A 15,178-nucleotide genomic window follows, 5' to 3' on the forward strand; every position below is an offset into this window, starting at 1 on the left:
GATTCCTTGCTGGCTGCAGGTGATTATTCGCTTGCTGGAGTGTATCATGCTCTCTAACCCCGACTGGTGTGGCACACACACAGAGCAGGCCACCCAGTCAGCAGGGGTGAGTGCCCTGCTATACTGATGGATTTCAGAATAAAAGCATGTATTGGAATAAAAAAAAAAAAAAAAAAAAATATTGTATTTCAAAGGGGTTATATCAGAGACAAAACTTCAAAATCCATTCACATCAGTGAACTGTGTGTTTCAGGGTCACTGTTTTCAGTACTGTATGTGGCCATTATGGATTTAGCCTAAACAAAAACTTCATTGTCTAATGTGACACTGATTCCATCTCTTTTTTTTTTTTTAGATTGCATGAGCAACGTGCATTAGAAACAGCAGGGAAAGGCAGGTCTTTCACTTAAAACGAATACATTCCAGCTCTTCAAAGAAATGATCCACTACCATTTTACCTCCGGATGTCATCCACAGTGTGATTCACTGTATCCCGTTCCTCTTCACTGAGCCACTTTTGGCTCTGCTGTCATGTGTGCAGCCGTGTGTCACACTCTCACAAGTCGTTTTCTCATCGCTCGCTGGTCTGACCGGAGCAGAAGTGAAGTGCCTCCGTGAACAAAACAGGTGACTCACAGTCAGGGCTGCTGTCAGCATCACCGCTGAGCTAAAAGTGCATCTCTGTGCTGCTGGGCCGTGAAGCTGGATATAATTAACCCTGTGCTGAGCAGAACAAACCAGCTTGCAGGAGGCTGCAGCTGCCAGTGAGCTTAGTTTGTTGCCACTGCCAGTGAAACATGAAACGACCGAATCCTGTGGGCAACATGCACACCGTGGTTAAAATGTCTGAATTCTGGATGTTGGACTGCAATACAAACAAACAGCCTGCTAGCCTCACATACTTTGGGGGTTACGAAAGTGGATATATGCTGCAAAATCTCTTCGATAAAACCAGGACGAATTTGACGTCCTAACAAATGTCCGAGCAGATCAAAATGTTTGCACCTCTTCAATCCAAGATGACACTAAAAGCGTGAAGGTTTCTTCAAATAATATAATCTGATGATTGTGTCTATGTTTCTGCAGAGTTGGCTCAGTACTAATCCGTGTATTTGTGTTCTACTTTTCTGGGAAGCTCTTTGGGCGTTAACATGGGTGGATTTGATTATCTGTGTGTTTGACCAGGTGTCACCTTCACAATAAAGAAGGAGTAAACCGTGCAGGTCTTGACACGTTATCTTGGGTTGTAATGGTGAGTAATGGTAAAATGATGCACTCTTTCTATTGTTGTTTATTGTTGCATTTTGTATTAGAGTAGTAACAATCACTGTTATTATACATTGTGCAAAAAGTCTCCTCAGGCTTCTATCTACATATCTGACGAATCCTTATGAAAATGAGTTCCCTTGCTCCAAGATTACGGCGTACTTTAAAACCGCCATATTTTATTTGGTGTACAGATTAGATAAGTGAATATGTAATAAGACGTGAGATATTGCCAGTTCTTGCAGTGGAAGGTGTCGGCTCTGTGTGTTGATGTGGAAGCAGCTCCCCATGGAAACCTGAATATGTGCCATGAAGCTGGATTAATGCACCAGGGTACCACAGGGTCAGACCTTATCACAGCAGCTATTATCAAAGAGGACCGTTTGATATGGCCATAATCAGTCTGCTGAAAAATACTTTGGTTGCTTACAAGTCTTTTTCATCACATGAAGGCACCTGCCAGCAGATAAACTTCTTTTTTAAAGCAAGAAATGATATTCTAATGATTTTCCTGTGTTCACACATTATTCACACTCTGTAACATTAAAGAAAAGTTAGTTGATACACGCAACAAACAGAAATACATCTAAGTGGACATTTCTCTGTAACACAAACCCTCATATCAAACATTATTCACTGGGTTTGACGAAGACTCCCATCATGACAGTTGCTGATAACATATGAGGCAGTGTTATCAACTTGTTATTACTTACAATAGTGTTATATGTCTTTTTTCTCATGTCAGAGGAATGTGACATTTATCCAAGGCTGTTCAAATTTTCATTGAGAGGTGAAGCATCCTGTTTTTCTTCCCTTTTCTGTTTTTTAAAGGCCTGTCTTCAAAAAAACCCTTTTTTGTACCTTTAGTCCTTTTCAAAAATGAAGCCATGACCTTCAATTTAAATCAATTTTAAAAATGATATAAAATTAGTTGAAACGATATATACAAATTACATATTCATGTCTGTTTCATGCAGTTTGATATAATATATAATAATGAAAACGTGTTTTGCAAGTGTATTGAGTAATTTAATATTTATGCTGTGAACATTTATCTGATGACACTTCTTCACTTTTGTTGCAGTCACATTTTGAATGCAAACTTTGGTGTTATAACAGACCATAGCAGCGGCTGTAGTGCAGAAATACACAGTAAGAACCTGGTTATATACAGATGAGGGTTGTGCAATAACCAATAAAGGCCTCTGAACTTCATGTACTTGGTCATGGCCCTGGTTTATGTAACAATGACAATAAAGCGCAAAGGGGAAAAAGAGGTGGAGCAAGGTGACGGAGAGATAGATAGTGGATGCTGAGTCACTAAAAGGGCATGACCAGACGTAGTCTCTGCATGTTTGACTTCAAGCTGAAGCCAGTACGGCTGTATGAAGAAAGAAAGGCTTCACTGCTCCATATTTCTTATCGTGTTTGCCTCTGTTACTTATAACTACGGGCCACAGGGGTTGAAACTGTTTGGTAAAATGCTTTTTGTGCCTGTTGGGTGAATGGCGAGTGATTTGTTGATCTAAAACGGGCAACACAATGTCTGCGTTCCAGTCGTTGCTCTACAGTATGAAGCAGCTTGGGGCCATGTGTGCAACATAACTGCCTCCTGCCTGCTTTGGGTGACAGCATCACATAAATCTCAACCCATTACCAAAACCTCACATGCATCTTTTAAACTATTGCAGACAAGTTTACTGTTGTTCAAAAGCTTGTTTTGTCAATATTCAAAAATGCCTCTTAATCTAATACGTGCAGCTACTTTGTCCTGATGATTATAAAATCTCGTTTCCCCCTGAGCTGGCCCTCTCTAACCTGAAGCTAGAGGGAATTCACTTTTGCACAGTCCTATAATCCTTCCAGCAGGAAGATTTAATGTGGTCTGGATGGCGATCTGTGAAACTACTGCTGACATGCGTTTTTTATTAGTCACTCATTTGGACAGAGGTTTTAACCTGACTGAAGGGTTGGATAAAACAGGCTCTGCTGTTTTCAGATGTCGAGTAGTATCAGTTACACTGTGCTGTCATGATCATGACCTTAACAAACTTCATTTCTGGGGGAGCTGCTGCATATATGTGCTTTGCTTAACCCCAATTTTGTTCAGTGAGTCAACACAATTACTCTCTGACAATTTACTTTTTCCCGTTTAATCTTCCCCTCGGAGAGAGTTTCTCTGATACTCGATGGGGGCGAGGCGCAAAGATTTCTGGGAATGAAACCAGAGTTCAGCGCTAAATAGGGGTTCCCTCTCACTTCTGGTAAACACTCCAGAGAATGAAGGCAGCCAGTTCTTTCCCCCTGGTAGCTTTTTAATATAAAACGTCCACAACAGGCACATGTGTTGAGAAAATTACAGAACATGTTTATTTTATTTGCTTTTATGGTTAAATTGTGTGACTCAGCGCTATCTGCACATTGTAAGCAGCTGTCAACTTGTTTTTATGTCCCTGCAGTATAGTCGGTCGTATGTTTTCAGTTGAGAGTAATACCAGACATCTACCCACACCAAAACTGTGAAGTAATGTGGCCTGAGGGTTTACTTTCTTTGCATTTAACAAGGACATTTGCAGCATTTAGAGGATAGCTGTGGGGCAAACACAACGTAAGCTCCAGTTAAGGAAACTGTCCAAGTTACGAAGTCCCAGACGCACAGAAAGAGGTGAGGGTGTTTTATCACCAGGCCCATACATTCCTCTCTTATACATAGACCCCTCTGGGTAAGAATAAGTGGCATGTGTAGATATCCACGTGCTTAACTCAGAGTTTGAGAAAAATAAATAAATAAAAGATCCGCAGGAGAAAATGTGTTTGGGTATGACAATGCAACCAGTTTCCTCACTTTTACGTGAAATAGATGAGGGAAGTTGATTTTCTGGGGAAAAAAAAATCTTCCTAATGGAATTTCTTGCTGGCTTTACTGTAAACTTTTGTATATTTCCCAAACACTCAGACACACTGTGTTTGATTTATTTTCCCTATCTATGATTCCCTGAACATTCCACACAACTTTGTTTCTTTCCACGCATTCAGAGAGAAAAGTGATCCCAGTCTTACGTAATACATAGTCTCAGACTATATTTGACCGCTGAGCTTCAGAGCACTTCGACAGTGCAATAACCTTGACCCAGTCACTGCTGGGACGATGACATAACTATGGATCTGCAGAACATTTGCGATAGGGAAAATGACAACAACAAAAAAGTTACAAAAGTGCTGCAGTTTGTAACTTTAGAAACAAAACAAAATGCATTTACTGGTGAAAATGGCTGTGTGAATGCTGAAGCTGACATTTCTCGCTGAAAACTGAGCTCAATAAGCTGAAGGCATCTGACCAAATACAGAAATGCAAAACCAAAAGCTTTAAGCTGAACGATATTTTCGAAACAATGCAAAATAGCTGAAAAGACAGAAATGTCGACTCAAAGCTTGGGACTTAAAATTTGGAAGAAATCACCGAAACAAGCTGCAGAATTCAAATACAGAAGCCGAGAGCTGAAGAAAATGCGACGAAAGAATTTTGTTATTAGACAGTTAAAAATCAGCTGATTGGAGTCTGAAAGATCAAACACCTGGAGGAGCAGCGGTTTGCACATGTTTATGTACAGCACATCTTTATAAACACATCAAAGCGGTTCATTATAGACGAGGCGCAGGTGTGCGTGAGGGAGCAGATCCGTTACCCAGCAACAGCACAGCGCTCCATGTCAGACTGACCCTCCATTGAACACAATGGGTTTTATACTCCCAAACAAGTCCTCATTACGCAAAAAAAAAAAAACCTGCGGCCCTATCGTAAAAAAAACAACAACGACTTCAGCACAAGCAGCAAACACGGGTCATTGCTTGCTGTACCAATTTTCACGTCGGCCATGCGTATTATATCGGCGTTATTCCAAAGCCACAGACGCCAAGGTTTTCAGACGTCGACTCCATCTTTCAGAGCTCGTATAATGGGACTTTATGGGAGAGTTGGTGGGGACCACTCTACGCACACAGACTATTTTGGACAATATGAGAGTCGCTCTGGGTGAGAGCCGACGAAAATCCCTACCGTTTTGATGTATAAATTGCGCTGCCACATTGAAAATTTGTGGGCAGAGAAATTGTCACCTTCCTCCACGCCGGCGATGACGTCACCCTTTCTCACTGCTGCAATACACACCCGGTATAAACTGAAAAATGGTCCAAAACCTTGTCATGCTTGAACTGTGTTTATGAAAAAACTGGAGAAGATATCAAAAAAGAAAAGAAAAGAAAAGTGAATGTCAGGGTAATAGACGAAGGGCGTGTGACCCGTTTAAAGTTTGAATGGTGTCTCTAGGTAAAGGTATGCAGAAATGTTAAAAAAAAAAAATATGCTTCATATTTTCAAAATTATAAATGTTAGAAAAAAAAAAAGTTGAATGTTCAGCATGTGCTGAAAGAGCTGAAATTTGAATGGTTGAAATCGGTGAAAGTATGCAGAAGCGACCGGAAAAAGGTACGGAAGAAGTCAGGAACAGGATCTCAATGGTGTAAATGCTGAATCAGCATTCAAACAATAATTATAAACCAGTAAAAAAAAACAACAACAAAAAAACAACAAGATGAGAAGGCTGTTCTGGTGGTAACATACCGTACGATCACTAATTACACACTTAAAATTAAGTTTTAAAGCAACAAAGCAAAGTAAGTCACGATAGGGTTTCAGAGTAGCTTACTCTGATTAAAATAATAAATAATAAAAAATAAATCTTTTTTTTTTTTTTATGTGATAGTGCAGGTGTGGACGGGGCGGAGAGTGTACTGCGTGATCGCATTTGAACCTCTAGTGTGTCCTTATTTTTCTTTCAGCAGCACACTGGTCTGCTCGGCGTAGCACTACTGTAATCAATCAAGCAGGCAGCAGAGGGACTCTGACGTCAGAGGCACGGCTGTTTGCGTAACCTCGCTCCTCCATCCCGTGGATTTGTCATATGGAGCAATCCGGAAAAGTAAACGTACCCTTATCACCCATTCCCTTGATGACAGGAAGGCCCCCCCCCTGCGCTGGCCAGGCTGACTGGTCAGCATAACCTGGTTGTGTAGACCGGTTATTGGCTGCAGTGGCACAACAAACCTGAACAATACAAAGAAGCTACTTTTACTTAAGTCTAAAAAAAATAAAAAAAAAAAAAAAAAAATCGAAACGGAATTTGATTCAGAATCAAGCATGCGGTACAATGTCGGTCATGCGACGTAAGAGCAGCAGCTGCATCGCTATTTTGGCTCCGGCAACGCTGTCCACAGTTACGCATGATGCGCACGCTAACTATAGAGACCATTTGGTCTTCTTGTGTAACGAAAGAAGTCTTTTGGGGGAAATAACTCACTCGGATTGGAGGAGCCCCGACAGACGAGGAAGGGGAAAAAAAAAAAGCGCTTCGCAGCTCGTCCAGTGTGACAGCGGAGCTGTCTGTCTTCGTGCAATTGATCACCGTGACACTTCTGTGCTTGTTGTTCGGCAACATCAATTTTCAGCCGAGCATTTATGACATGTCGTGACGTCCGATCGTGACCTCGCACTCGGGAGAAACCCGCTCAGCTCCAATTGTTCCTCTTCTTCTGACTGCGCACGAGGCAAAGACAGATGGACACATTGACAACAGCGGCAACAAAAATCACAGTCGGGTATCTTTTATCAGCCTATGAGCTAAAATACAAAGGAGAGAGAGAGAGAGAGAAAAAAAAGGAGCACGTATGTCTTCAGAGTTTAATGTAAGGTCTTAAATATTATGTACTCAAGACTGTTTGCTTCCTGGTATTTGGTTATGTTTTCAGACTGCTTCCTGCCTCATGAATTAGTTGTTTAAGGTGTGTTTAAATACTGTCTATATCACCACGCCTGTAAGACTCACAGTCTCTGTTGACATGGCTCCCGCAGGATGACAACTCAGGGATAAACAGATAATCCAGTAACAATAACAGTAATATGCATTAACAAAAGGTATAGAGGTAATGGAATATACAGTATACTAAGTGTGTGGATACAGGCATCTAGTCTTCATCGTATTAGCTGCTTTTGTTCCACTGCATGAATGTCTTGCCTTCATATCCGAGAGTCTCCCTCTGACATGGGGCTGTGAGGGAACCTGAGAATGTCAAGAGGACTGACATTTATCTGCCATCATTGTTCTTTTGTCCCCTAAGTGTTTCACATTCAGGTATAAATGCTGGCTCTGCTCCCAGGATGCACAGCTCCCACATGGTGGGTTATTTATAGTCAGATGACGCAGATGTCTCACATCGGTACCTGGCAGGACCCTCGGCTGGAGACGCCTCTGCCCAGCTGCCCGACAACCGTGGATGCGGTTGCCACAGAAACAGGATTATGTGGACATCACAGGATTTGAGTTGATCTTCTGTGGAGACCACCACCTGGCCTCTCAGGGGTTTGTGAGGCATTGCCAACCTCCAGCTGTGGGTTTGTTGACAACAGCTGAAAAGTGTGTGAACTAAAACAGTTACGAGCAAGTGATTCTGTCTGTTTGTGTTTTATTGCTGCGTCGCTAAAAACTCACACAGGTCCATCATAATATAACTTTACTCTCTTGTAAACATTTTACAGGAGCACAAACATGCTGCGTGGACAAATATGAGAAGTATGGGACTTTATACATGATGATATATCTCAAAAGAGGAAATTACTTTACTTTTCACCGGCATTGTTCACTGGAAAATTATACAGTGGAACAATCTAAAGGCTTTCTCATCACTGAAGCAGTAACGTCTGCTATTGTGAGTAATGTCTACCATTGTGTGAAGTCCCTCATTAAGGGATATTTAGTGCATTTAAACACATAATAGGCTGTGCGCAGGACAGGATACGGGATGAAGACAATGGCAGAGTGGCCATAGTCCACTCCTGAGAGACTTTGTAAATTCAGAGAGACTAAAAAAAAGTTGAGGGAATTGACATCAGACAACAGATTCACCAGTAAAACAAAGCGATTTTAACGTGTACAGACCTCCTCAGGTTGAACATTACGTACTCCGGTACTGGACATAAAAGCAGACAAATTTCTTCTACTCAGACAAGAGGAATGTCTTTGTCTGTGCACCTATACAAATAAAAACACAATCTGCTTCACAGATAAGCAGCCAGAGTGGAAAACGATGGGAGTGAGGTATCTGAAAACGTAAAATGGATAGCTGACAGGTTATCTAAGCCTTTTCATGAACCCCCACGCAGTCATGAGCACATTCAATGAATGATGTGGTCGTAGACTTTAATGTTCCACTGGTTGAGTAAACACACAACTCAAAGGTATGAAGACGTACTGTTTTACAATGTGTGGTTAGCAGCATTTTACAAGTTTATTAGTTTGAACCCAGCTTCTGGATTCCAGCAAAACATTTTTCAGGATTTTGTTTTATAGTGTCTGTTTAATACCAGATAGGGTAGGTGGTTGTATACGTGCTCTTTTAAATTTGTATTTTAGAGAAATGTTTTGGGAAATTTTTGAGAAAATGTTTGAAGAAATTTAAAATAAACTGCATGTGGAACAAGACCCCAAAAACTACAGCAATGATGGGAATTGGCTAGCCAGTGAGATAATTTACCCATTATTTATATTTTTGTGTTCCAATGTCTTAAATTGAATTTGTAATAGGCTACCATATATCAATAAGGAAGCAGTCGAACTTTAATCACAACAGTGATAAAACTAACCCAGCTAAAAGCGAACTAGCCTAGTTTAGCTGACAGGCAGTAACAGACGTCTCTGGGGCCTCCTGGTACACACCACAACGTTATGAAAGTACCTTTGAATCACATATTATATGCAAGAAAGCTGAAGAAGAAATTACAACATATTATATTTTGCTTGATTATATTGTGTCCTTTAGATTTTTCAGTATCTAAATGTTTGTTTTATTATTGTGATTAATAATCAGCCTGAAAAGGCAAAAAACCAACAAAAAACAAGCTTTTACAATCAAATATAATTCACTCACTCAATTTGGCTAAAAGTCCTCGAACTTCAACCCCTTTCTTTAAAAAAAAAAAAGTTCCCCTGTAAGATCCGTACTCTCTTCAAAGTCTTTAAAGAGAAGGATGTGTAATTTTTTTGTTGTTGTTGCGTTTTTGCTTCGGTGTTTCTAACATTACATATTGTATAAAGGGAAAAAGACAAATTGAAGTAACAAACTGCTAGTCTTGCGCGGTGGTTCCCAAACTGGAGCCAGAAGGTACGAGGCTGAGATGATAAACAAAAAAGAAAAGCATAAAAACTACAATTCATAACGTTATGTTCCTTTTGACTTTCTTCTATTATTTGTCCTTTTATGTGTAAATGATTTATTACTCCCCCCCCCCCCTCTTACAAGTCTCTATAAATCATTCAAATAAAACAGTTGTTTGTCCAGCTATAATCTGAACTTCATAATCAGTCACTCTGTTTCACCGTGACGTAAATGACAAACAAGTGCTTATCTCTAGTGGTGCTGATGCGCATCACTGGATCATTAGACCATAAAACCTGTTTGAGGGGAAAACCTCGTCAGAGTGATGGCTGCTGGAGAGCAAGCTGCGAAGTACGTCACACGATGGGTGTTTCCTGCAGGCGGGGCGTCCAATAATCAGTGACCAAACACCGCAGCCAATCGCGGGGGCTCATGCTAATGAGAAGGCTTTAAACACGCTGGACCGTCCACATGAATAGGCTCTTTGCAGACTGACCGGATTTAAGCGGCGCACACCGGAGGAAGCGGCTAATCACACTACCGAGCCTCCGCACTTGAGACTGAACTAACTTGTTTTCTACCCTTCACTTTAAGATTAATAAACGCACCCCGCTCGCCAGCTGACAACTCAGGGATATCTGGCTCGTCTTGGAGAGAGCAGATACAGAACTCATCGAGGAGGAAGCGCCGGTTCATCTGCTCATTTCTTTCTTTTTTTTTTTTTTTTTTTTTTGGAGGGGTGGGGGGACCTAAAGTTCACGTCGCCATGTCTGGAGCCTCGGATCAGAGTCGGCGGTTCTGTGTGTTGTCTTGGGATCAGGTGCAGCGCTTGGACTCGATCCTCGGGGAGGCTGTGCCCATCCACGGCCGTGGAAACTTCCCCACTCTGTCCGTGCAGCCCCGCCAGATCGTCCAGGTACCGACCCACACTCGGTCACATTAAAAAAAAAAACACAACTAAAAATGACACAGTAATTTGTTTTTCTTTAACTCCATGGAAACCCCTCGACTACTCCTGGTGGTCTCCAAACCTCACTTTGAGCCACAGATCCACAAAAGATGTGACATTCCCGGGGACCTTTCTTACTGAAGAAATTTCCCCTCGGGGATTAATAAAGTGTATAAAATCAAATCAAAAATCAAATTACTTAATTGTATTTCCACAGTGGATCACAATTGTGTTTCCTCATTTTGTGGCAAGCTTGAATCTCGCATCTTCTCCCCCAATTAACGGCACTGCTATTTATTTCCAGAGGTTATTGTCTCAAACTTCCTGCAGGTAAACTATATATCTCTGTAACTTTATCCCTGTAGTCTCTTTAATATATGATAACAAAATGTAGAATTGCTGATTGTCGTTGATTTGTCTGTGTCCATCACATTCAAAGAACAGGCTGGAGGACATGCAGTGAAGAGTACACTGTCTTTACAGCTCCCCTGGTTGGACTCTCACAGATGCCAAAGTCCCTCCACATTTCCAGCCTCTCTTGCATTGTGGCCGGATCACATTTCACCTCCCCTGTGGTATCCCCAAGTTGCTGGCTTTGCATTAAAGTGCAGAGAAAATGCCATGTTAGTCTTTACCCCCCCCCCCTCCCCTCCCCCCCCAAGCCCCCTCCTACCCTCCATTTTATTCACATGGTGACATATTTAAGATGATTTCAACAAGCCTGTGAAGCTCAGAGCTTCATGCTTGTGGCTGTGGAAGATGAATGGTCTATTGGACATGCAGAAGGCTTAAATGCAGGTTTGAATGTGGGGACTTGTGTTTCATCTGGATTTGTGGAAACGCTGTATAATTTAGTTTTACTAAAATCTACCATCTGTTACATGGATTCATTTAGAGCTGGCTGAACAGTGATCAATCATAAATCTCTGAATCGGTTTTTATTGTGTAATTGTGCCTCTTCTGTGGATCACTGGCGGCATGAGTGAGAGTGAGGAACTTTTGTCCCGCCAGCAGAGTTAGAGGGATAAACATGCTGCTATACGAGCATCCACTGCAGCATGTAGCGCTCAAGTCCAAGGAGTTACAACACTGTAGCCAATATAGCAGCACCTGCTGTTCTCAGACCTGCGGCCCACAGCCTATAAGTGAATCAGACTGTGCTGTACAACTCCTCCTGGAATTTGTTTCACTTCCTTTTTTTTTTTTTTTTTTTTATTAAAAACAAATTCTCTAAAGAAGGGAGACAGAGCGGAAAGAGGCTGGAGGCTGTTTTTTTTTTGGCAGGATTTGGTGTAAAACCAGCAGAATAATACCTGTGCTTGAGCTACTCGCCAGCATCAAAGCATGTATGACTAAGGAGAGGTGTTAAAGTGTGACCATGAATTTTGCTCTGACCGATCTGATAGGGAGGTGACGGAAACACTCAGCGACCAAGTTATTTCTGCCTCTGATTGGAATTTGAACCCAATCTGCAGCACTTTATGGTCGAATGATCACAGTGCTCTCGACCGACAAATTACTGCTGTGATGATTTGTTCCTCCACCCTTGTGTGGGGTTAACTTTAAATGCATGTTCTAGAACTGCAACAAGTATTCAATTTATCAATCGGTTGATTGACAGAAAATCAATATCCAACTATTTTACCGATAGATTAATTGTTTTGAGTCATTTCTAAAATGAAAAACTGATAAAAGTCAGGGTTTATGCTTGTTAAGTGTTAAAATGTTCTGTCTCCTTTAGGCTTCCATGATGATAAACTGAATGTCTTTTGGTTTTGGACTGTTGGTTTAAACAAAACAAGACAATTCAGGCTGCACCTTGGGCTTTGGGAAACACTTATTTAAAAAAAAAAAAAAAAAAAACTCCGATCAATTAATCAAAAAATTAATCGACTGATCAATCAATTTTATAGATAATGATTATTAAAGCCCTAGTTTGTTTGTCTATAGCCTGACCTAGTATGTATAAATAGAGCCATCATGTTATCTGATCACCCTGGGAGAGAGTTAATAGACACTAATCTGACAGGTCACTGCCAGTAGGGAGATTTAGGACTCCATGCGAGATGTAACAACCGAACTTTGCAGCAGGTTTCACTGTTTCATTTTGTCTGCAGTTATTATTTGCATAATAGAAGTATTTGTGGAGTCCAAATGCAGCTTACGCACACAGTCAGTAAAGCACATATTTACAGTCTGCGTCAGTTCCATCTGCCGTGTATATTGATTTGATTAATGTGACTAACTTCTCCAAAGGGCTTGCCAGATACAACAAGGATGTGGAAGCTAATAGTTTCCACTGAATGCTTTAATTGCGTCTAAATGTCCTGAGGACAGCAAGTTTTAATCGCACATGTAGATTGGGATTTTGCTTCAGGGAAGATTACATACTTTGATGCATTATTGTAGGACATGTTCCCCTTTGCACCTTTATAGCAGTGGGCATTCCCTCTCCAGCTGTAGATCATCCTGTTTAAAGGCTGCACTGAGGCGAGATAGCCACATTTAAACATTGTGCAGGTCACTGGAACAGAGGAAGGGACCGTTACTGACTGAGGTTTTGGCATTTAACAAGTTTTATTATTATTTTTTTTTTTTGCCATTTCTGTTGGACAGCACTGGTCCTACACAGACTCTTTCTTGGTTACAGCTCAGGATTATAATTCTTATCACTATGACTTTGATCAAATGTGACAGTCTGACCGAGAGGAAGATGGACCTGGATCACAGACTTCACAGACATCTCTACGTGTGTGTGTGTGTCATCTCTGAAACTGCAAGGGCATTTAAAAAAACATTTCTGGAAAGAACCTGTATGAATTCTGTCATGAATTAATAATGTCGTCCCTGTCCAGGTGGTGCGAGCGAGGCTGGAGGAGAGAGGTGTGTGCGTTAAGGACGTGAGGCTGAATGGCTCGGCTGCCAGCCACGTACTCCATCAGGACACTGGACTGGGCTACAAGGACCTCGACCTGATCTTCGGTGTGCCGCTGAAAGACGATCAGGCCTTCCGTCTGGTGAAAGACGTCGTGCTGGACTGCCTGTTGGACTTCTTGCCTGCCGGAGTCTCCAAGGAGCGCATCACGGCACTGACCCTCAAAGAGGTCTACGTACAGAAACTGGTGAAAGTCTGTAACGACACAGACCGCTGGAGCCTCATCTCGCTGTCCAACAACACGGGCAAGAACGTGGAACTTAAGTTTGTGGACTCTTTACGACGGCAGTTCGAATTCAGCGTGGACTCATTCCAGATTTGCCTCGATTCTCTGCTGTTGTTTGACCGTTGCTCGGAGACGCCCATGTCCGAGAGCTTTCACCCCACCGTGATTGGGGAGAGCGTGTACGGGGACTTTAAGGAGGCTATGGAGCACCTGTGTCAGAGGACCATAGCTACACGCAGCCCTGAAGAAATCAGAGGTGGCGGCTTGTTGAAGTACTGCCACCTGTTGGTGCGAGGGTTCAGCGCCTCTCAAGAGGGGGACATGAAGCATATGCAGCGCTACATGTGCTCACGCTTCTTCATTGACTTCCCCGACATTGGTGAGCAGCACAGGAAGCTGGAGGCTTACCTGCAGAACCACTTTGCTGGCATGGAGCACAAACGGTACGAGTGCCTGATGACTCTGCACCAAGTCGTGAACGAGAGCACCGTCTGTCTGATGGGCCACGAGCGGCGCCAGACGCTCAGCCTCATCTCCATGCTGGCGCTGAAGGTGCTAGCTGAGCAGAATGCCATCCCCACTGTGACGAACGTCACGTGTTACTACCAGCCAGCGCCATACGTACAGGACATCAACTTCAGTAATTACTATATTGCACATGTGCAGCTGCCACAAGTCACACCATGCAGTAATTCATATCAGACGTGGCTGCCCTGTAGCTGAACTGGCGTCAGAGGGCACAGGTCGCCCTTTTAACAGGACGTAGAATGAAAACACACAAGATAGAAACCCATGTTTGCCAAATGTGACTTGACTAAAACAATCCTGTACTGCTGTACATCTAATTGAGCCGACACATTCATTTTTCTCACTTGTTCTCTCTACATTGCAAAACATCTGTAAGATTGCTGGTCATTTCTGAGATGTAGCGGTAATATCTTATTTAAGTATTAAAAAAAGAAAAGAAAAAAAGAAGTCTTTGGAAAACTTTGTGTGTGAGAAATACATTTTTGAGAAAACAAACATTGAAGCTGGTGTTATTTTCACACTCTGGCTTTATCTTTTTTTAAATTACATACCGGACCAAAGATGTATTTGTTGTTCAGAGAGAGAATGTTGTTGTAATTCCAAGTGCCTGAAATGAACCATAAAATGTTCTAAATACATCTGTAAACTGAGAACTGTGCATTCAGTGTTTTCTAGATTACTCTGTCTCTCTTTTCAGGAACAGAAGCATTCATTTTTGTGAGATTAAAAAAAAAGAAGGAAAAATCCCCAGTTTTTTTTGTATTGTGGTTATTTTATGTTCAGTTTGGCCTGTAATGATTGTTGACATTTTATTCTTTGCTTCTAAGGGCTGCAGTTAGTTTAAACCGGTCATTATCTCATCTGCCTCTCCATTCGCACAGTCAAGTTGTTTTCTGTCACGAGGCCACAATAAACTGCACGCTTCCTTTAAATGTGAGAAGATTTGACTAAAAACTGACACACACAGATCGACTCAAATGTTGTCATGGTTTCCACTGTAGGGACGGATGTTTGTTTGTCCTACACTTGATAAGTTGATGACAACAAGCCGGTTCATTTGCAGTAA

At 41.8% G+C, this 15,178-nt stretch overlaps 1 protein-coding gene across 1 annotated transcript; it reads left to right on the top strand.

Moving 5' to 3' along the window:
* The first annotated feature begins 10,199 nt into the window (after positions 1-10,199).
* Positions 10,200-14,862, top strand: tent5ba (terminal nucleotidyltransferase 5ba). The gene is made up of 2 exons (XM_069693281.1): positions 10,200-10,390; positions 13,279-14,862. Exons 1-2 carry the CDS (start codon positions 10,241-10,243, stop codon positions 14,305-14,307), a joined length of 1,179 nt encoding a protein of 392 aa, XP_069549382.1. The 5' UTR covers positions 10,200-10,240; the 3' UTR covers positions 14,308-14,862.
* Positions 14,863-15,178: the final 316 nt, after the last annotated feature.

Source organism: Brachyistius frenatus, unplaced genomic scaffold (assembly GCF_029030835.1).
Source record: "Brachyistius frenatus isolate BFR_SWC_R1_liver_20210118 unplaced genomic scaffold, ASM2903083v1 Contig_14, whole genome shotgun sequence".
In the NCBI taxonomy this organism is placed as follows: domain Eukaryota; kingdom Metazoa; phylum Chordata; class Actinopteri; family Embiotocidae; genus Brachyistius; species Brachyistius frenatus.